This window comes from Stegostoma tigrinum, chromosome 34 (assembly GCF_030684315.1).
Source record: "Stegostoma tigrinum isolate sSteTig4 chromosome 34, sSteTig4.hap1, whole genome shotgun sequence".
Lineage (NCBI taxonomy): Eukaryota > Metazoa > Chordata > Chondrichthyes > Orectolobiformes > Stegostomatidae > Stegostoma > Stegostoma tigrinum.
The window spans coordinates 19668537-19687071 of NC_081387.1; the positions used below are offsets into that span (position 1 = coordinate 19668537).

General features: G+C 45.4%; 2 protein-coding genes across 7 annotated transcripts in view; both read right to left on the bottom strand.

Moving 5' to 3' along the window:
- The window catches only part of LOC125446505 (early estrogen-induced gene 1 protein-like), a 30227-nt gene extending 26762 nt beyond the window's left edge, over positions 1-3465 (bottom strand). Inside the window, exons 1-2 of the mRNA XM_048520134.2 lie at positions 3218-3465; positions 2868-3043 (exon numbers count right to left, since the gene is read on the bottom strand). Of these exons, the coding sequence (XP_048376091.1) occupies positions 2868-3013 (146 nt within the window). The 5' untranslated portion in view covers positions 3014-3043; positions 3218-3465. The remainder of the gene's footprint in view (positions 1-2867; positions 3044-3217) is intronic.
- An 11408-nt stretch (positions 3466-14873) lies between these two features.
- Positions 14874-18535, bottom strand: part of LOC125446472 (large proline-rich protein BAG6-like) — a 96585-nt gene continuing 92923 nt past the window's right edge. For all 6 annotated transcript variants that reach the window (XM_048520070.2, XM_048520069.2, XM_048520071.2 and 3 more), the window contains 2 exons: positions 16632-16778; positions 14874-15304 (listed from right to left, as the gene is read on the bottom strand). In XM_048520070.2, coding sequence (XP_048376027.2) covers positions 15209-15304; positions 16632-16778 — 243 coding nt within the window. In that variant the 3' untranslated portion in view covers positions 14874-15208. The remainder of the gene's footprint in view (positions 15305-16631; positions 16779-18535) is intronic.

Genomic DNA, 18535 nt, shown 5'->3' on the forward strand with positions numbered 1-18535 from the left:
AGCGAGCTAGGTTCAACTGGATGTGTATTCGCTCAAGTTTAAAAAGGGTGAGAGGAAGATCTGATGGAAACGTATCAAATTCTAACAGGGCTGTTCAGAACAGACGCAGAGATAACAGGTCCCCTGATTTGCAGAGGCTTAGAAGTCAGAGACACGATTCTCAGGCTACAGAGTGGGTCTTCTTGAATTGAATTTGCTTTATTGTCACATGCACTCATACTGTGAGTGCAATGAAAAGTTTACAAGTTGCTACTTACAGCACCATCGTGGTACAAAAAAGGTACAGATTCTTGACTATAAAAACTTACAGGAAAAAAGAAAAAAAATGTAAGGCAAAACCCACATCCCCCCACCCACCCACCCCGAGGGTGACAGAGCTTCAAAAAAAAAAGGGTACAAAATCGCAATGATATATTGTAAAAGAAAACAAAGTTCAGAATAATAGTCCAAAATAGTATACTAAGGGGAAAATAGTATACTAAGAGAGATTAGTCCATTTCACAGCTCTGGGCTTGAGGATCCAATCCCAACCCGCTCTCCCTTAGATTCCCGAGTTAGATTCCCACAACGCCAAAGAAAAACCACAGAATCACTCACTGATACCAAAGCCACCTCAGGGAGACCCAAACCAAAAGGTGAGGGGAAAAATATCCGCGCTCAGAGGGGAGCAAGCCAGTTCAGGTCTCCACTGCAGGTGGAGGCCAAGTCGCTGAGTATATTAGAGAGCGTGCAAGAGTGAGAGCAAATTTTTTAAGCTATTAGAAGACATCATGGGTATGGGGGAGGGAGAATAACAGGAACATGGCATCAAAGCAGAGGATCAGCTACAATCCTGTTGAATAGCAGAACAGACTCCACAGGCCAAATGGTTTGCTCCTGCTCCTAGTTTCTACACTCGTGTATAAGCATGTGGAGCAGACTCACTAGCATCAGGGGCAGAGTTCATGCAATAGCTTTTCAATAATGTAACAATTCAGTTAGAGCCTGGTGCATCTCTGTATGCCACACACTATAGTATTTTGTAACACCATTTCATTCACATGGAGACAAAGAGGCCTGAGCCTAAAGACAGCTTTTATCTTTGCTTTCTCTTTGGCCAGTCTGTTTTGAATAAAAACCTATTGACGTGGGACATAAAATCCACACAACAAAGGAACGAGGAGAATTTTTCTCTCAGAGTCATTACTCGAAGGAATTCTCTTCCCCAGAGAGCAGTGGAGGCAGATCACGAGTTTTGATGAACAAGGAAGTCTGTGATTTTGGGAGGCAGAGCCGAACAATTCCTGACAAGATCAGCTATTGTCTTGTCAAACAGTGGAGCACTGATAAAGGGGCTGAATGGCCTACTCTTAACTGTGCATTCTTCTGCTGAGTCTTTTTTTCCCCAAGCGAGATCGACAGCATGGGAACAGGTCCTTCAGCCCAACTTGCCCACACAGCCCACTTTTCACAATTAATCTAATCTCATTTGCCTGCATTTGGTCCATATCCTCCTATAGCTGTCCCATCAGTTTACCTGTGCAAGTGTTTCTGAAATGACAAAAATTGTACCTGCCTTCACCACTTTCTGTGGCAGCCTCTTCCAGACCCTCACCACCTTTGGGGGGGGGGGGGGGGTAGAAAAGAGAGGAGGAGGAGGAGGAGGAAACAATTGTCCCCTCTGGACCCTTTTGTATATCTCACCTCTCACCTTAAATCCATGCCCTTTAGTTTTACATTCCCCTACCACATAGGATCGGCTATCGACCTTATCTACACTTCTCATGATTTTATAGACGTCTCTAAAGTCACCCCCCCCACCCGCCTCAGTCTCCTACACTTCAGGGAAGAGAAAAATTCCCAGTTTATCCAATCTCTTATAATTCAAACCTTCCAGTCCACGGAACACCCTCATCAATTTTTTTTGCAGTCTTTCTAATTTAATATTCTTTCTATAGTAGGGCCCCCAGAACTGCATGCAGCACTCCAAATGTGGCCTCAGCAACATCTTGTACAGCTGCAAGATGTCCCAACTCCTATACTCAATGCTGCGACTAGTGAAAGCAAGCATGCTGAAAGCCTTCAACTTAGTTAACAGCTGGTCAATATCAGTTTGCTATAAGTTGGCTCCACGCGATGTCCTTCATTTCTCCTGCAATACTGACTATATTTCAATAGGCCTTGAGCTGGAGTGTTTCCCCCACCCCCCCGTGGTCGGACAAGTTACAGGGGGAATGCAAATTAGTTATGTTTTGGGTGACAAATAGACAGATTTAATTCTTAGAAGCTACTGGGATGACACAGGAAGAAGTGGGTAGAGGGTGGGATATCTGGGGCAGATAAAGATGGGCATTTAAAGAGGAAAATGGGATGGGGGTGCATTGGGCAGAATTACAGGTAGCATTGGGAAGGGAGGGGTAGGATAGAGGGGATTGAGGAAAGGGAGAGAGAAGAGGAAAGGAGGAGATCAGAAGGGGGACGAGGGGTGACAAGGATGGGGGGGCGGGGGAAGCCTTGTTACCCCAAAGTAGACAGACTCTCTTGGTGGGGGGTGGGGGGAAGAAGAGGAGAATCCGATTACCTTGTCCCCTTTATAAAATGGAGGGGGCTCTTCATCTCCTAACTTTGGGGGAAGGTGTCAGAGGGGAGAATTATGCAGAACATTTTAAACCCCTGTTTTGGTTGGAGGCTGCGACGGTGAAATTGCGAGCTTATAACATCAGTTTTTTTAAAAAAAAATTATAACTTCAAGGCATGCCTCAGGGTTGGGGGGGGGGGGGCGGGGAAAGAGGGAATGTGGAGAATGCCAGCAGCCGCATTATCAGGCCCACAGTGCAGATCCCCGTAACTCCTCTCCCTCCATCCCTGACACTCACTCACTCACTCACCGGGTAGACAGCTCACTGAAGGATCCGCCGTGAAGCAAGCGGATCTTGCAGTACAGGATCCCATTGATGAACGGCACGGCCGAGAGATTTACCACTGTCAGAGTGACCAGAAACTTAAATTTCTTCTTCTTCATCAAGAAAGCCATAGAACAAAGGGACCAACTTCAGAGACAGAGCTGGGAATAAAACAAAAACACAATGAAATACAGATAACAACTCATTATCGAATTGGACAAGTTCGTAAAGAAAAAAGGTATTGAAAAGAAAAGCTAAGGACAACACCCCAATATCAAGAAAAATCTGATTTCCCTTCCCATGCAACTCTAATATTAATTTTTTTTATCTGTTACCTGGCGAAGGGAAGAAATCCTCGCTGGAAATATCAAGTAAATTATTTTAAAGTCGCCTTCTCGTGAACTGGTTGCTCCCACACTGGGCTGTCTCTCTGGTGAAGTTGCTTGTTAATTGACAGAAGCGGAGAGCAGCGTTTCACAATCAGGAAAAGCCCAGAAAACTGGGTTGAACTTTTATTTTCTGCCTGAGTTTCTCAACAGTCCCTCCTCATTCGCTGCGCATCTGCCTCGTCTCGCCAGCCCTCAGCCGGTTTGACCTGATGTTGTGGGTGAAAGGTGATTTTAAAGCTGCTACGCTCTCGCTCTCCCCCGCCCCTGTCGCTGGATAGCCACTTCGCCGACAGGACCGTCCCCCCCTCCTCGCCATGTGGGCTGAGCTAAGACTCCAGTTAATCTATTCAAGTTAATACCCGAAAGTAATCCCGGTTTCAGTCATGTGGGAATCTCTACTTCACCTCCCCGGCCTTACAAACAGAGTCATAGCGAAGAAGACATGAGGTGGTTCTTAATTACTCCCTTCTCCAACACCCCCCCCCCCCCCACCCCGCCAAAAAGGGGGTCTTCCTCTGCTGGGATTGGGATTGGGAGTGGAATCTGTGCTCTGGCTGTTGTCTGCCTCACCTCTTGAAGTGAAATTACGACCTTCAAACTATACAAGTTTTTAAACAAAAACACACATACACACAGAAAAGTAAGCGTTTTCTCGATCGATGAAGCACTTCAACAAGTGTTGTTAGACTGGAAACAATTTGAGTACAGCAAGATCCCATGTGACAACGACCAGACAATCTGTTTATGTGAATTCGATTGAGGGATTGGTATTGGCCCGGAGTCAGGGATATTTTTCCAACCCCTCCCATCCACCCAGTACTTGTTCAAGATGGTGCAGTAGGATTATTGTATACTATTTAATAATAATTATAAATTATATTTTCTGTTCAGGCTGTGGGGTGGATTTGAACCCACAGCCTGGTGTTGCTAAGGCTGAGTCACTGTCAACATTCGGCAATGTCGTATTGCAGCCCGCTTAGCTCAGCTGATTCCCACCGCTCTGGTTTCCTCCCGATTTGAACAATGATGAGGGACGGAACTGGTTGGTTTCTCCGACCTCTGCAGGTGACGATTAGAACATTGATTTCCCCACCCAGCCTTGTTAAACACAAGTCAGTCCCTATTAAGTGCTCTGAACGGGGATTAGTCTGGACTTGGCCATATCAGCTGGATGTGGAGTGGCAGGCACGTGTTCAAACGCTTATCCTTTTCCTCATGTCAAAAGCTCAGAGATGACCTTGTAATTGGAATGTTTCAGGGCGAATACTCAAGGTCTTTTCCCTCGGTAGAGGATCAAAAGCTAAAGGGGCAGGTTTAGGGCGAGAGGGGAAAGGCTTCAAGAGAATCTAAGGGATAACATTTTCACACAGCGGGTAGTGTGTGTACGGAAGGAGCTGCCAGGGGAAGTGGTGGAGGCTGGTACAGTTACAACATTTAAAAGGCACCAGGATGGAGACATGGATAGGAAGGGTTTAAGAGGGAAACGGGCCAAATGGGGCTGAATTAATTTAGGATCTCTGGTCGGCGTGGACAGCGTCCGTGGAGGTCATCGCCATGACTCTGCATAATTCCAAGGCATGCACTTATGCAACTAGAGCTTGCATTTGCGCAGAACCTTTCTGAATGTAGAATGTCCCAAAGGTGTACAATCAAAGAAACTTTGATACTAACCCTTTGTCGAGGTATTACAGCAATTGACCATTGCGGGGTTTCAAGGGCCACCTCAAAAAAAAAGAAAATGTTGCAAGTCATGGCTTGCTTTCTCTCCACAGGTGCTGCCCAGCTTCTCTCACAATTTCTGTTGTTGTTTCACGAAATAAAGATCGGTGGTTAATATTCTTGCTTCTAAATCTCAAGGTTCTCGGTTCAAATTCCACTTTCCAGCGCCTGAGACAAAAAAAATTGATTGATTCTTTAGTGAAGAGCTGAGGTGGAAAATATTGTCACAGGTGATTTGGGGGAGGGGGTGGGGAAGAAGGAATTTCTTCTCGATGTGTCAATACCTCTGGGCCAGGAGGCCCAGGTTCAAATCCCACTTGCTACAGAAATGTATCGTAACACGTCTGAGTAAAAAAAACAATTCTAGTCCAACTCAAAGTTGCAGTATTCATAGTCACCCTAAATTAATCTAGTACCATATGCCAGACTTTGGTCCATATACCTCTAAACCCTTCCTATTCATGTATCCACCCAGATGCCTTTTTACATTTTACCAGCCTCCACCACTTCCTCTGGCAGCTCATTCCATGCACGCACCACGCTCTGCGTGAAAAAGTTGCCCCTCAGATCCTTTAAATAATCATTCCCCTCTCACCTTAAACTTATGCCCTCTAGTTTTGGACTCTCCTACCCTGGGAAAAAGGCCTTGTCTATTTACCCTATCCATGCTCCTCATGATTTTATAAACCTCTGTAAGGTCACTCCTCAGTGTCTGACGCTCTGGGAAAATAGCCCCAACCTAATCAGCTTCCCTCTCAAACTCAAACCCTCCAACCCTGGCAACATCCTTGTAAATCTTTTCTGAGCCCTGTCAAGTTTCACAACATCTTTCCCTATAGAAGGGAGACCAGAATTGAATGCAGTATTCCAAAAGTGGCCCTAACCAAAGTCCTGCAGTGTGACATCCTAACTCCTGTACTCAATGCACTGACTAATAAGGGCAAACGTACCAAATGCCCTTTTCACTGTCCTATCTACCTGCGACTTTACTCTCAAGGAACCATGCTCCTGCCCAAAGTCACCCTGTTTAGCAACACTGCCCAGGACTCCACGATTAAGTCCTGCCCTAATTCAGTACGGCTTCCTCCTTTTAAAAACCATTAGTTGTGTAATTAATCAGGCGACTTGGGGGTCATTTTTTAAAAATTCTCTTTTTAAAAGGGTCTGTTTGCCACAGCCCCTGTTGAGCAGGATTTGTAAATTGCTTAATTGGGTGTTTTGTTAATTTGATAAGTTTTATTCTTTCTGGAAAAAAAATGAGCTGCTTCTTCTTCTGCTCGTGTAAAAAGGGAGTCAGTTAGGAAGGTGGGAGTGCAGTCTGACATTTGTACTGAAATGTATGAAGTGAAAATAACCAGTTGTTGAGGAGAGGTTGATTCCCTTTCTCCTTGGAGCAGCGAAACTTGAGGAGGGATAAGCATTGATCAGGTTAAGAGAGTAAATCAGGAAAAATAAACTGTTCAACTGCTGGGGCAGTACAGCGACCAGAGGAAACAGATGAACGATAATATCTTTTAAAAGTAGGAGCAGGTGTAGACCATTCAGCCCATTGCTCCTCCTGTACCACTCAATATGATCATGGCTGCTCTTTTTTCATGGAAACAGCTCCACCTACCCACCCGCTGTCTATAACCCTCAATTCCTTCACAGTCCAAAAATCTATCTTTGCCTTAATAACAACAAATGAGGCAGCCTCAACTGCTTCACTGGGCAGGGAGTTCCAAAGAATTCCCTTTGGGTGAATAAGTTCCTCCTCAACTCAATCCTAAATCTGCACCCTCTTTCGAGGCCAGGCCCCTCTGTTCTAGTTTCACCTGGCAATGGGAACAATCTCCCTGCTTCTGTCTTATCTCTTCCCTTCATAATTCTGTTTCCAAAAAGATCCATGCCTCAGATGGAGACATTACGATGGAATAATGATGGAGGCACAGGCATTCTATGTTGGCTCATTTTTATGATTCACAATGTCACATATTACAGCCTAGTGTTATCCTTTCCTCTTTCACTCGATTCACAGCAAACACTTAATGGTAGAAGCTCTGGGCAATAGCACAAATCCCATTCTGCACTTACGTAGCTGAGGTCTGTGCAAACGGGGCTTGACGCTGTTTGAGTTGACATTGAGCATTGTTGCAAGGGGCATCTCATTGCCAAGAGAGAGAGAATAATGATTTACTCCATTTATAGTTAAAACTACACTTCATTGAATAGTTTCCAAATTCCAGTTCCTTTTTATGGCATGTCTGTTTATTCAGAGGAGAGGCCTGCATAAATTCCAGTCACTGGTGTGCAGAATAGCTGCTTGATAAAGCTGGGAAATAAAACCACATTGAAGTAGCACCTTCCAGGACCTCAGAACATCCTAGAGTGTTTTACAGGTCAACAACATGCCTCTGAAGTGAGGTGACAGCTGTAATGGACAGTGTTGGAGCTGGGAGACCAAGTTGCAGCTGTACAGGACATTGGTTAGGGCCACTTTTGGAATACTGCCTTCAGTTCTGGTCTCTCTGCTATAGGAAATATGTTGTTTAACTCGAAAGGGTTCTAAAAAGATTTACAAGGATGGTGCCAGGGTTGGAGGGTTTAAGAGGGATATGGGCCAAATGCTGACAAATGGAATTAAACCTAATTTAGGATGTCTGGTTGGCATGGATGAGTTGGAGTGAAAGGTCAGCTTATGTGCTGTACAACTGTACAAAATAGTAGCCTTTAGGAGCAAAGCAAGATCCCACAAACAGCAGAGTGACAAATGACCAGGTCATCCGGTTTAGTGCATTGGCGTGTGTGCCTCGGGGAGTGGGAGTTCACTTCAACATCTCAAGACAGTCCCCGGAGTCCCCATTCAGCATTCGCTGGAGTACTGCACCAAGGTATCAACTTTAAGTAAGAGTCTCTGGAATGGCTCTTGGGCCCATAATATTTCAACGTAGGTGAGGGCGCTCCCTGTTAGACTGTGGCCAATAACAGGTAAAGTCAATTCTCTCTCATCTTTATTCATCATTTCTGCTGGAGGGGTCACGCACAAGGATAGTTACGCAGTCCCTGTCCGGGAAGTTCCAATGTCATCAGCGAACCCACAGAAGAGGTCATGGAGTGCAGCTGGAAGACCAGTGAGAGTAAGCAAAATCAGTCAAAGGAATGTACAGAATGTTTATTCTACCTCATACTTGCCTGTTTTCTGTTTAGTGCATGATGCAGAGGCTCTGGAACATTGCCTTTTGCAACAGCTGTCACTCACTAAGCGTGATACTTGTATCTTCTCTGCATCACACAGTAAGGCTGTATTTTTCATGTCTCTGCCTTTGAGCATTTACATCAGCCCCCTCACTCACCATTCCCCACTCACAGCGACTCCATGCAGTCTGAGCAAACTGTGGGGGATTAACCCATTCAGTCAGCTCTCCCCGTTCACTGCCAGCCTGGGCAAGATTTGGGGTTGGGATTAAACCCTTATCTACCTCTCCCCGTTAACCGTGCCTCCAGGTAGCTCGAACACGCTGTGGAAGATTAAAACCCCTCATCTCACATTGGGAGTTGCTTCCACGCCCTGCCTTCAGACAGTGCTCTTATTGCAGAGCTTTGTAACAACAGTTGTAGGGGTGAAAAACTAGAACAAGTCTATTGTAACAGAACCTCCAGCACTGAGGGAGAGGGTAGACAGCAGTCAGGGCTATCGAATGAAGGGACCACTGCCTCGCTTTAGGAAATTTTGGGGAAGGGGAAGGGGAGGAGGAGGAGATTTTGTGGGCGGCAGGATCAGACGGATGAGAGTTCCTCAACCAGATGCAAACCACAGCTGTAATACACGCAAATACTGCACTTTCAGAGCTTTACCTCAATTTCTTTTCGTATTTGTGGAAACGATCACCCCTGCTTCACGGTCTCTGGGTTATCTGTGTGTTAAGAGCACATGTTGCACTATCGTCAGCAGAAACTCAGTCTGTGACTGCTCCAAACTACAGCCACAACCAGCACTGAAACTCTTCGTAAAGAAGTCACTACAATTACTTCCAAATGCCGTGAGCTGTACATGGTGGCGTGGGGGGGGGGGGGGGGGGGGGTCGCGGTGTGAAGAGTTAAATGTTCAGCCTGAGCAAGTCATAAAAAGCTTGAATCAAACCCCCACCCCGAAAGAAAAAATAAGCAAAGTTCATTTCAAACAGCTTTCTTGTGGCCTTTAAACAGACAGTGAGTCATCCACATTAACTATAACATTTACCAAGCTAAACGCACAATTATCCATAACGTGTGTGTGTGATGTAAAAAGACAGACAGAATCAGACTTGAAATGGGTGCTGAAGGGTAAGAATACAGGACCTATAAGGAAGGGTTAGCTTGGTCAGGGAGGTGTAATTTAAAGAGATTAGCCAGAGATGCTGCAGGAATGACTATTAACAAATTGTTTCTGGGAAGTCAGGCTGAGAAGCCTGTAAATACATTTGCCTGTTTAAGGACAGAGTCCTTCTTCACAAAGTACTGGACCTCAGGAGCCCATGCAAAAAAAAATGGAATTTCAGCTGAACTATGAAGAGCCAATAAAAGTTGCAGAAGTCAGACAACGACTTTGGCAAAAGAATGACTAGCACCAGAACAGAAAAGGCGACAGAGAGGTCGAGGGAAGGTATACCAGAGGTTAAGGGCTGTTAAGTAGCTGAAGGGATGGCCGTCAGAGCAGAGCAAAGGGAATTAGGGATGCACAAGAGGCCAGAGCAGGAGCAGTGCAGAAACAGAGACCCAAGACTGTGCAGGGATCTGAAAATAAGTTTGACCATTTTGAAGCTAGATCCACAAAGTAGAATCTCAAGAACGTGGAACCAGGCCATTCAGCCCATCAAGTCCACACCAACCCTCTGAAGAGCATCCCTCCCTGTCCCACCCTATCCCTATAACCCTGCATTTCCACCTGATCCACCAAACCTGCACATCTTTCGACTGTGGGAGGAAACCGGAGCACCCGGAGGAAGCCCACATAGACATGGGGAGACGTGCAAACTCCACACAGTTAGTCACCTGAGGCTGGAATCGAACGCGAGTCCCTGGTGCTGAGAGACAGCAGTGCTAAGAACTGAGCCACCATGCTGCCCAGATCTGACACTAGAGTGTGGGGCTGTGGATAAGATATTGAACATGAAGCAGAGGAAAGACTGCTGACAGATAATCTGAGAAATGTGATGCACCAACACATTAGCACCAGTGCCATCAATGGACATGGAGCAGGGACGGTGGGTGGGTGGTCAAAAAGCTCAGCTTAGGAGCAATTTGATGTAATGCTCATCGCCCATATTTTTCCTCTAACTGGACACTTTTTCTAATCAAATAACCATCTGATTCAGTCTTGAATGTCCCAATTGAACCTGCCACCACCACACTTCCAGGCAGTGCATTCTCGATCCTAGCTGGTTGTGTGAAAACGTTTTCTCTCACATCACATTTTGCGCCTTTTGCAAATCACCTGTGACCAGGGCTCTTCTCACACTCAATCCTTTTTGTAAGTGGGATCAGTTTCTACTTTGCCCTGTACTGAACACCAGGAGATACTGCAAAGTACGATGCAAATGTTGGAATCCTATTCACAACAACTGAGATAATTCCCAGCCTCAAAAGACTCAGGACTCTACCTGTTCCCACAGAGAAGAAAGTAGCATTAACATGACTGAGGAATCTGGGCACCACTAATTTCCATCTATCAAGGTTGTGCAACCAACCAGTTGGTCGGTTCAGGATGTCTGTAACAGGAAATGTTGTAAAAAGCCTCGAGTGCAAACTGCAGTGATGTAAGGAAGGCGATTGTGAACATGAACCTGTAGAGCTGGCTGGGAGACATGACACTGCATACATCTTGTACACAAGGTGGCAAGAAGACACAGGAAGGGTGGAACACCAGCAAACTGCCATTTACTGCAAATGGGATGAAGTGGAGACAAGTGGCAGGGCTAAATTGAGCAACATGCTGCAACTGTACAAAACGCTAGTGCAGCCTCATCTGAAATACTGCATACAGTTCTGGTCAGCCCATTACAGGAAGGATGTGGAAGCATTGGAAAAGGTGCATAGGAGATTTACCAGGATGTTGCCTGGTCTGGAGCAAAGGTCTTATGGGGAAAGGCTGAGGGACTTGGGTATGTTCTCACTGGAGAGAAGGCGGCTAAGAGGGGATTTAATAGAGACATACAAGATGATTGGAGGATTAGATAGGGTGTACAGTGACAGTCTTTTTTGTAGGATGATGACATCGGCTTGTGCGAGGAGATATAGATGCAAATTGAGGGGGTGGTAGATTTAAGACAGATGTTAGAGGCAGGTTCTTTACTCAGAGAGTGGTAAGGGTGTGGAATTCCCCACCTGCCAATGTAGTTAACTCAGCCACATTGGGGGCATTTAAACAGTCCTTGGATAAGCATATGGATGATGATGGGACAGTACAAGGGGATGGGCTTAGATTAGTTCACAGGTCAGCACAACATCAAAGGGCCTGTTCTGCGCGGTATTGTTCTACGTTCTAACAAGTTTTGTGCATGACAACAACATACGCTCACTTTCTCCAGTTCTGAAGATGTGCAAACTGTCTAGTTGCCTCAACATTTCCATACTGTTGTTACACGGGCTACGTCAGCCTCCCGTTGTCCTTCTTCATCCAACATCAACAAACCTTTATATTCCTCTCTCCCTCACAGGTTTGTCACACTTTTCCCTGAAAGTATCAAGTGTCTGGAAGCTGATACAGAAAGTTGAACAACAAATGGAGAGCAAAGCCAATCTAGCACCATCCTGGCCTTGCTGCCTCACACACTGGAGTTTTGAGGCTGGTTAGCCTCATGCGTTGAGGGGCTATTAAAGCTTAGGGCTTAGTTTCACCTTTTCCTACTCCAGTGTGCGAGAAGATACTGAAGTTAGTTTGGCTGGACCGCTGGTTTGTGATAGTAATACCGACAGAGTGGGTTCAATCCCTCACCAATTGAAGTTACCATGAAGGACTCTCTTCAACATCTTCATTTTCCTGAGGTGTAATGACTCTCAAATTAAACCACCACCACGAGCCATCTCTTTAGAGAGAGAGAATAGTCTTCCAGGATTTATGTACTTATCCAAAACAAGATTCAGCAGTTTCCTTTTCCATTTCCCCATATCCTCCTCAAAGGCATAGCATCTTTCTTTGTTCCTTCTGGATTTTGTTTTGACAGTGCTAAACAACTTTCTCACCTCGTTTCTGCAATGGTGGCATCTCCTGGATACCAGACACTCTCTTGGACTCCTTTGCCATGACTGTTCTTGAGTTTGAGCTGTGAGAGGGAATTTGTTTTTAAAAACACAGCAAGTTACTGTCTTTAATACTCTGCCTGAAATGGCAGTTGAAGAGGATACCAAGCAACATTCAAAAAAGGGACTGGATCTACCCTTGAGCTTGATGCAGGGGAGGGGAAATGGGACTTTGCTGGGACAGGACATTCACAGGGATGGTGACAGTGAGGTGTCTGGTACTGTTCCATGAATATGATTATATCAGGCTGTTGCACGACTAGTCCAAGAGACAGCTTTCCCAATTTTCAGAGAACTTGGAATCAGAAAACACTGGAATCACACAGATCAACATGCAATTTTGTTTTTAAAACAATGCTTTTCAACTTACATGGGAAGTGGTTTTGGTGAGAGATCTAACCACAAGCAACAATTTCTCTCAGACGCACTTGCAGCCTTCTGTTCGGATTTCCCAACATTCAGGATGAAGTAACCCACTTTTGGGAAACATCTTCAATTTACCTGTACACCTGCTGCGCACTGAACTTTGGAATGGGTTTAAGACTCCAGCTCACTCCCTTCCCTTGTTGCCTCAGGGTGGATTGCCTCCTTAAAGTTAGTTTGTAACCCTCGTCAGCCTACCCAGTCAAACAGACCTTCCTTACACATAACGGAGGTGCAACTTATTAGTATAGAACAAAGCCATTTGGCCCATATGACAGTACGCATGGACAACAGGGACATAAAATAAAATAAGCCTAGATCGGTCAAAACTTCAACGTTTGTACTTGGTTCACTGTCTCTTAATACTTGTTCATAGCTTTCTCCAGATCTATGGTGGGGAGGACATGGCCTAGTGGTATTATCGCTGAATTGTTAAATCAGGGACCCGGATAATGTTCTGGAAACCTGGGCATCGAATCCTGCCACAGCAGATGGTGGCATTTGAATTCTAGTTTTTAAAAAAAAATCTGGAATTAAAGAGTCTAACAACGTCCATGAATCCATTGCCGATTGTCGGAAAAATCTATCTGGTTCACTAATGTCCTTTAGGGAAGGAAGCTGCCAGCCTTACCTGGTCTGGCCTCCATGGGACTCCATACCCACAGCAATGTGGTTGACTCTAAACTACCCTCTGGGTAATTAGGGATGGGCAATAAATGCTGCTTGGCCAGGAATACCCTCATCCTGTGAATGAATAAAGACAGAACAAGGGAGAATACAAACAGGCAGACACACACATTCTCCCTTGAAAGAACTGCAGTAACTCAATATTCTTTCAGGCCCTGTGCTGATGACTCAGACCTTAAGAAAGAACACACATCTTGTCGAAGGTCTTCAGCCTTCATTCATCAGGACAATTTGTAAGAAATACCGATGTAAAGGAAAAGCAACGTTTATACTGAGCGAGGTGAAGAGCGCTGACTGGCAATCTCTCTGCCGAGGAAAATCTATTGCTGCCCAATCAGCACTCTCTTCTCATGCAGGATGGTCTCCACTTTATGTCAGAATTGTCCCAATGAGTGCAAACTGAATTGCTTCAACAAAAATGATGGTCTGCTCAGCGCCAGGAGCAACCTCATATTCAAAATATGTAAACTTTGTCCGAATGGCTTCAAGGGTTTTCCCCACAAAAAAAAAACACAACTGTGTTTATTCAAAAGGATAACAGTTTCCACCAAGCTGTCAGACAGCTTGGACTGGGGGAAGATTCTCCAGTACTTCCAATAGGCCGCCTTGGTATTTATTTCCACGGTTCGAAAGATTGAGAGTCAAGTTGATCATCTGAAGAATATCCTCTGGCCATTCATTCTACCGACACCACAAACCCCTCTCCCACCCAATTAGAAAGAATTATCTTCCATTTCTACACTTTTTTTTTTACATACAGCGCATCAAAAATAAATAAACTTTCCAAGTGGTGGCCATCTGAATGCTTCCAAAAAAGATCTTGAGGCCTGAAGTTGATCTCAACCCACTTTTGTTCAAACATTTTGGAAGAACATTGACACAGGAGTCAAGACGCTCACTTGCCAGTTTCCAGCAAGTCAACAAAACTGTCACATGTTTACAAAAAGTAAAACCTTAACTTTAGTCACTGCAAAAAAGAAAAGTTAGCTTACTGTTATAGCCAAGGTCCCAGATTCAATATTTGCTACAAAGGCTGTGAGAAAGCCAATGGAACATATAAACATTGCTTTCCGGGTAAAGCTATGCCATCCTGACAGTGAGAATGTGGTATGACTGCTTTCTGGTTAAATGCAAGTTCAGACAGCAGGGGGAAGAGGGAAAAGGCTCAGAGAAATGGGTTCAGGCTGTTCGCACATTGAACTAGACTTAGTCAGCATGGACCTCATGAGGGGTGAATTGGGGAGGGGGGGCAACAGACAGAGGGGTGTGGGGGTGGAAATCGGGTGGGGGGAAATCAAGAGATGGGGAGGGAGCGGGGGTAAGGGGTGGGCGCGAGAGAGAGAGGGAAGGAGGGCAAGACAGCTAGGGGTGGGGGGTTGGGCGAGAGTGGCTGGAGGGGTGGAAGAGGAGAGGGATGGCAGAGAGTGGGGGAGGCGAGGGAGAGGTGGATGAGGGGAGTGGGTGGGAAAGAAAGGAGACCACTTTCCTTTGCTGAGAAGCAATATTGAGAAAAGGCTTTGTCGAGGTCTATCAGGTTTCACTGCTGCACAGAGCCGTGGTACTTTATTCAAGATTGAGAACAAACAACAAAAAAAAGTGCAACACGGGATTTCCATGGTGGGAGGAGAATAATGAACAGTGTGGACAGTGAGTGGATTCTCAACGGTGACACTCACTCACACACACACACACACACACACACACACACACACACACACACACACACACACACACACACACACACACACAAACACAATGTGGGAACTTTCGGCTTGCTCCCTGTTCAGAAACCGGACAAATAGCTCAAGTCCCTGACGGAGGTGGGCTTTTTGGGAGAGAATGGAGGTGGCACTATGAAGGCTCCTCAAAGGCAGTGTGTGTGTTTGGAAACCGCTCTGCATTGTATTCTGGGTCTTCTCTTATCCTCTTCTGGATGTCGGACTGAATCTGGAAGGAGGGAAAACAACGGGATCACATCGAGCCCTCAAATCTTCCCCTAGCCCAACGCTTGCGGGTCTCCCTTCCCAGGAACCAGGCGGCCGCCACTGGGCCCGACAAATCCATACTGGTTTCTTCTAAAAAGCAATCCCAGTTAGTCCCACCCTCCCATTCCTTTTCCCCTGTCACAGCAGTTGTTGCTGTGTGTCGGACTTTCGCCATTATAAAAACTATTACATACTAGTTTGGCTCCTGGGTTGGGGGTAGGGGCTGCACATATTTCCCAACACGGTAAGGTTACCTCTTGGGACGTATCACACTTTACTCCAAATGTATCTTCGTCCACCACAAGCCGGCAATCAGTAGCAATGGTACTGTCTAACCGTACTCCCTCTTGGGTCCGGGAATGTAGGAAATGCAGGGGGACGTGATGGCCCTGATGGCATTATTGCCAAGGGGGCCCAGGCTCAAATCCCATCATGGTTAACAGCTGAATTAACGATGACCACAAAAATGTCCACTTTTAGAAAACCCCCCATCTGGTTCACTAACATCCTTGAGGGAAGGAAGCTGCTGTCCTTACCTGGTCTGGCCTAGGTGTGGCTCCAGACCCACAGTAGTAGGGTATTAGCTTCCCACTGAACAATTAGAGATGGGCAGTAAATGGTGGATCCCATGAATGAATAAAAATAACAATAAAAATGCACTGACTTTTTTTTAAAATTAGAAGTTCCACTTATGTGTCAGTTTTAAAGCTTCCAACCTCATGCAGCCTCCACCTTCCTCATCTCTCTAACGCTCCTCAGCTCTGCAAGCTATGAGGTTGGGTGACCCACAGTTTGGACAGAGACATGAATTCTGAGGTGTATTGTCAGAAAACAGAAGGTATAAAGAGGAAATTCCCAGAGGTTAGGGCCTAGACAGCTCAAGGTATCACCAACGCATCCCCTGCTCCCTGCTCCCCAAAACACAGCACCAACCCAGTTGACAGGGCAATTAAAATCAGGGCTCAACAACTGGCCAAACTGGGGAGACCAACTCTCTAGCAGATCTCTTACACTAAAGGTAGAAAGTCAAGAGAAAAGTCATTGTCTGACAGAGGGAACATTCCCCATCTTCAGCATTCAACATTTTACTGTGTTGGCATTTCCTGCTCCACCTCATAATCAGCACTAAAGCAAAATTTATCCTCGTATCCTTGACTAACTCACTTATTTTTGGAAAGCCATGGTACACTCTTCTCCCCCCACCCGAGTTCTCCTCATCCCTGCTGAGCTAAAAAGTCTTCATCTCTCACTGCTCAATGCTCACCTCAGTTTAATTCTCCCCCTCTTACCTGTTGCCTGTAGGCTTCTTGGGCCTCTGTTTTCTCCAGATCCCGAGCCAGGCTCTCTGTGCTGGTAACCGGTTTGACGCCGACAGCTTTCGCAGCTTTACCCACGGCGTCTGCCAGAGAGAGCTGTGGCCCTTCACCCTGCATCGTCTGCAACAGACAGAAAGCGAGCTTGCTACTGCTTGCACATCACATCATTGTTGTAGCACACCTGTAACCTTCTGTTTAAGGTTGCTAAAGATCTTCTATACAACATGGAAGAGAACAGAGTGTGTTGCAATTTGACAACTTTGCAGACTGGGGTAGAGAAGACAGGACCAGGAAAGCACACCATCGAGGGGCTGTATTGGCCCTATCCTTATCTCGATTTCAGTCCAGTACTGTGGAGTGTTAAGAGAGGTGGTGATAGAAAAGTGCAGGCAGCAGTAACCAGGACTGTTGACTCAATCAACCTTGTTAAATCCTTGACAGAAATTATTTCCTCGGATGCAAATTAGAGCTAGGTCATTTAGGACCCCATCAGGAAGCACTTACACAAGGTGTAGCAGAAATGTAAAACACTCTCCCTTAAAGTAACGTGAATCTGGGTGTGATGGGGAGAAATGGCTAAAACTTGGAATCTATTTAGAATTTAATACTTTTTACCCGACAGAGGTATGTATCAATGAATACAGAACCAATGCAGATAGATGGAGTTAGATGCAAAATCCACTGAATGGAACAACACCAGCTTCCATGACAACCTGACTGACTTAGAGACACAATGCTTTTCTTCAGTAATACTGGTTAACTGCTCAAGGTCAAAGAAAATGCACAGACAGCCAAGGCATTGGTAAAGATAGTTCAGAAGCTCATGTTGCACCATCAGCTAACTGACTTTACAATAATATAATAAAATGGCTCACAAACACATTTCTAGTCTAAGTGTTTACTTAACCAGATCCAATGGTAAACACTGATGCAGAAGTGACAGGATATTTGCTTGTCATCATAAAAAAGCAGGCCAATGTTTTAACATTCTTTCATTGGGAGAACTGGAAAGGCCAGCGTCTGTTGTTTGTCCCTGCTCTTAGTTTGTGCAACTTTCTAGGTCATTTCAGAGGGTGACTGAGCTTACTGCTGCGGGCCTGAAGTCACGTGCAGGCCAGACCAGGTAAAGGTGGCAGATTTTCCTTCCTAGAGATGCTTAACAAACAGATGGGTTTTTGATGACAATCGAAGACAGTTCCGCGGTCACCATCCCCATGGCCAGCTTTCCAATCCAGGTTCCATTTACTGAATTTAAATATCACCGAGCTGTCGCGTTGGGACACTGGCTGCACTGCATCGGGTGAAGGGCCCTGAAAACGAGGCGCCACAGAAAAACATAAAATTTTACTGTTTCTGAGCCGCGTTATAGCATCATACAGCACACGGTGAAGCCATTCTGCTTTGTGCAAGAGATACACAATCAGTCTTACTCCTCTGCCATTGACATAACCTGAAAACAGTCCTTCCCAAGTAATTCATACAAACCCTTGTCAAAAACTGCTGCTGCTTCCACCACCCTTTCACACGAAGTGCACTGCAGATCGTGACTTGTTGATTTTTGAGCCAATTCTCGTAAACTTGGTTCATGCGGTTACCTAATGATAATTAGTTTGTCCTCAATTACTCTGTTGAAACACCATTCATGCCACAACCTGCTCTCCATATGAGGGAGGACAATCTCAGCTTCTCTATACAGTTTCATCTCTAGTATCCTTTTAACAAATCTGTTTGGCCTTCTCCTCATAATCTTAACAATTTTGTTTTTTGCCCCCTGGAGTGCAAGGCCAAGATTAGGTAAAACATCTCAGATGAGTACTAATCAATGGTTTAATACCTCTATAAAATATATCAACTTGACAGCCAGCTCACTTTCATTG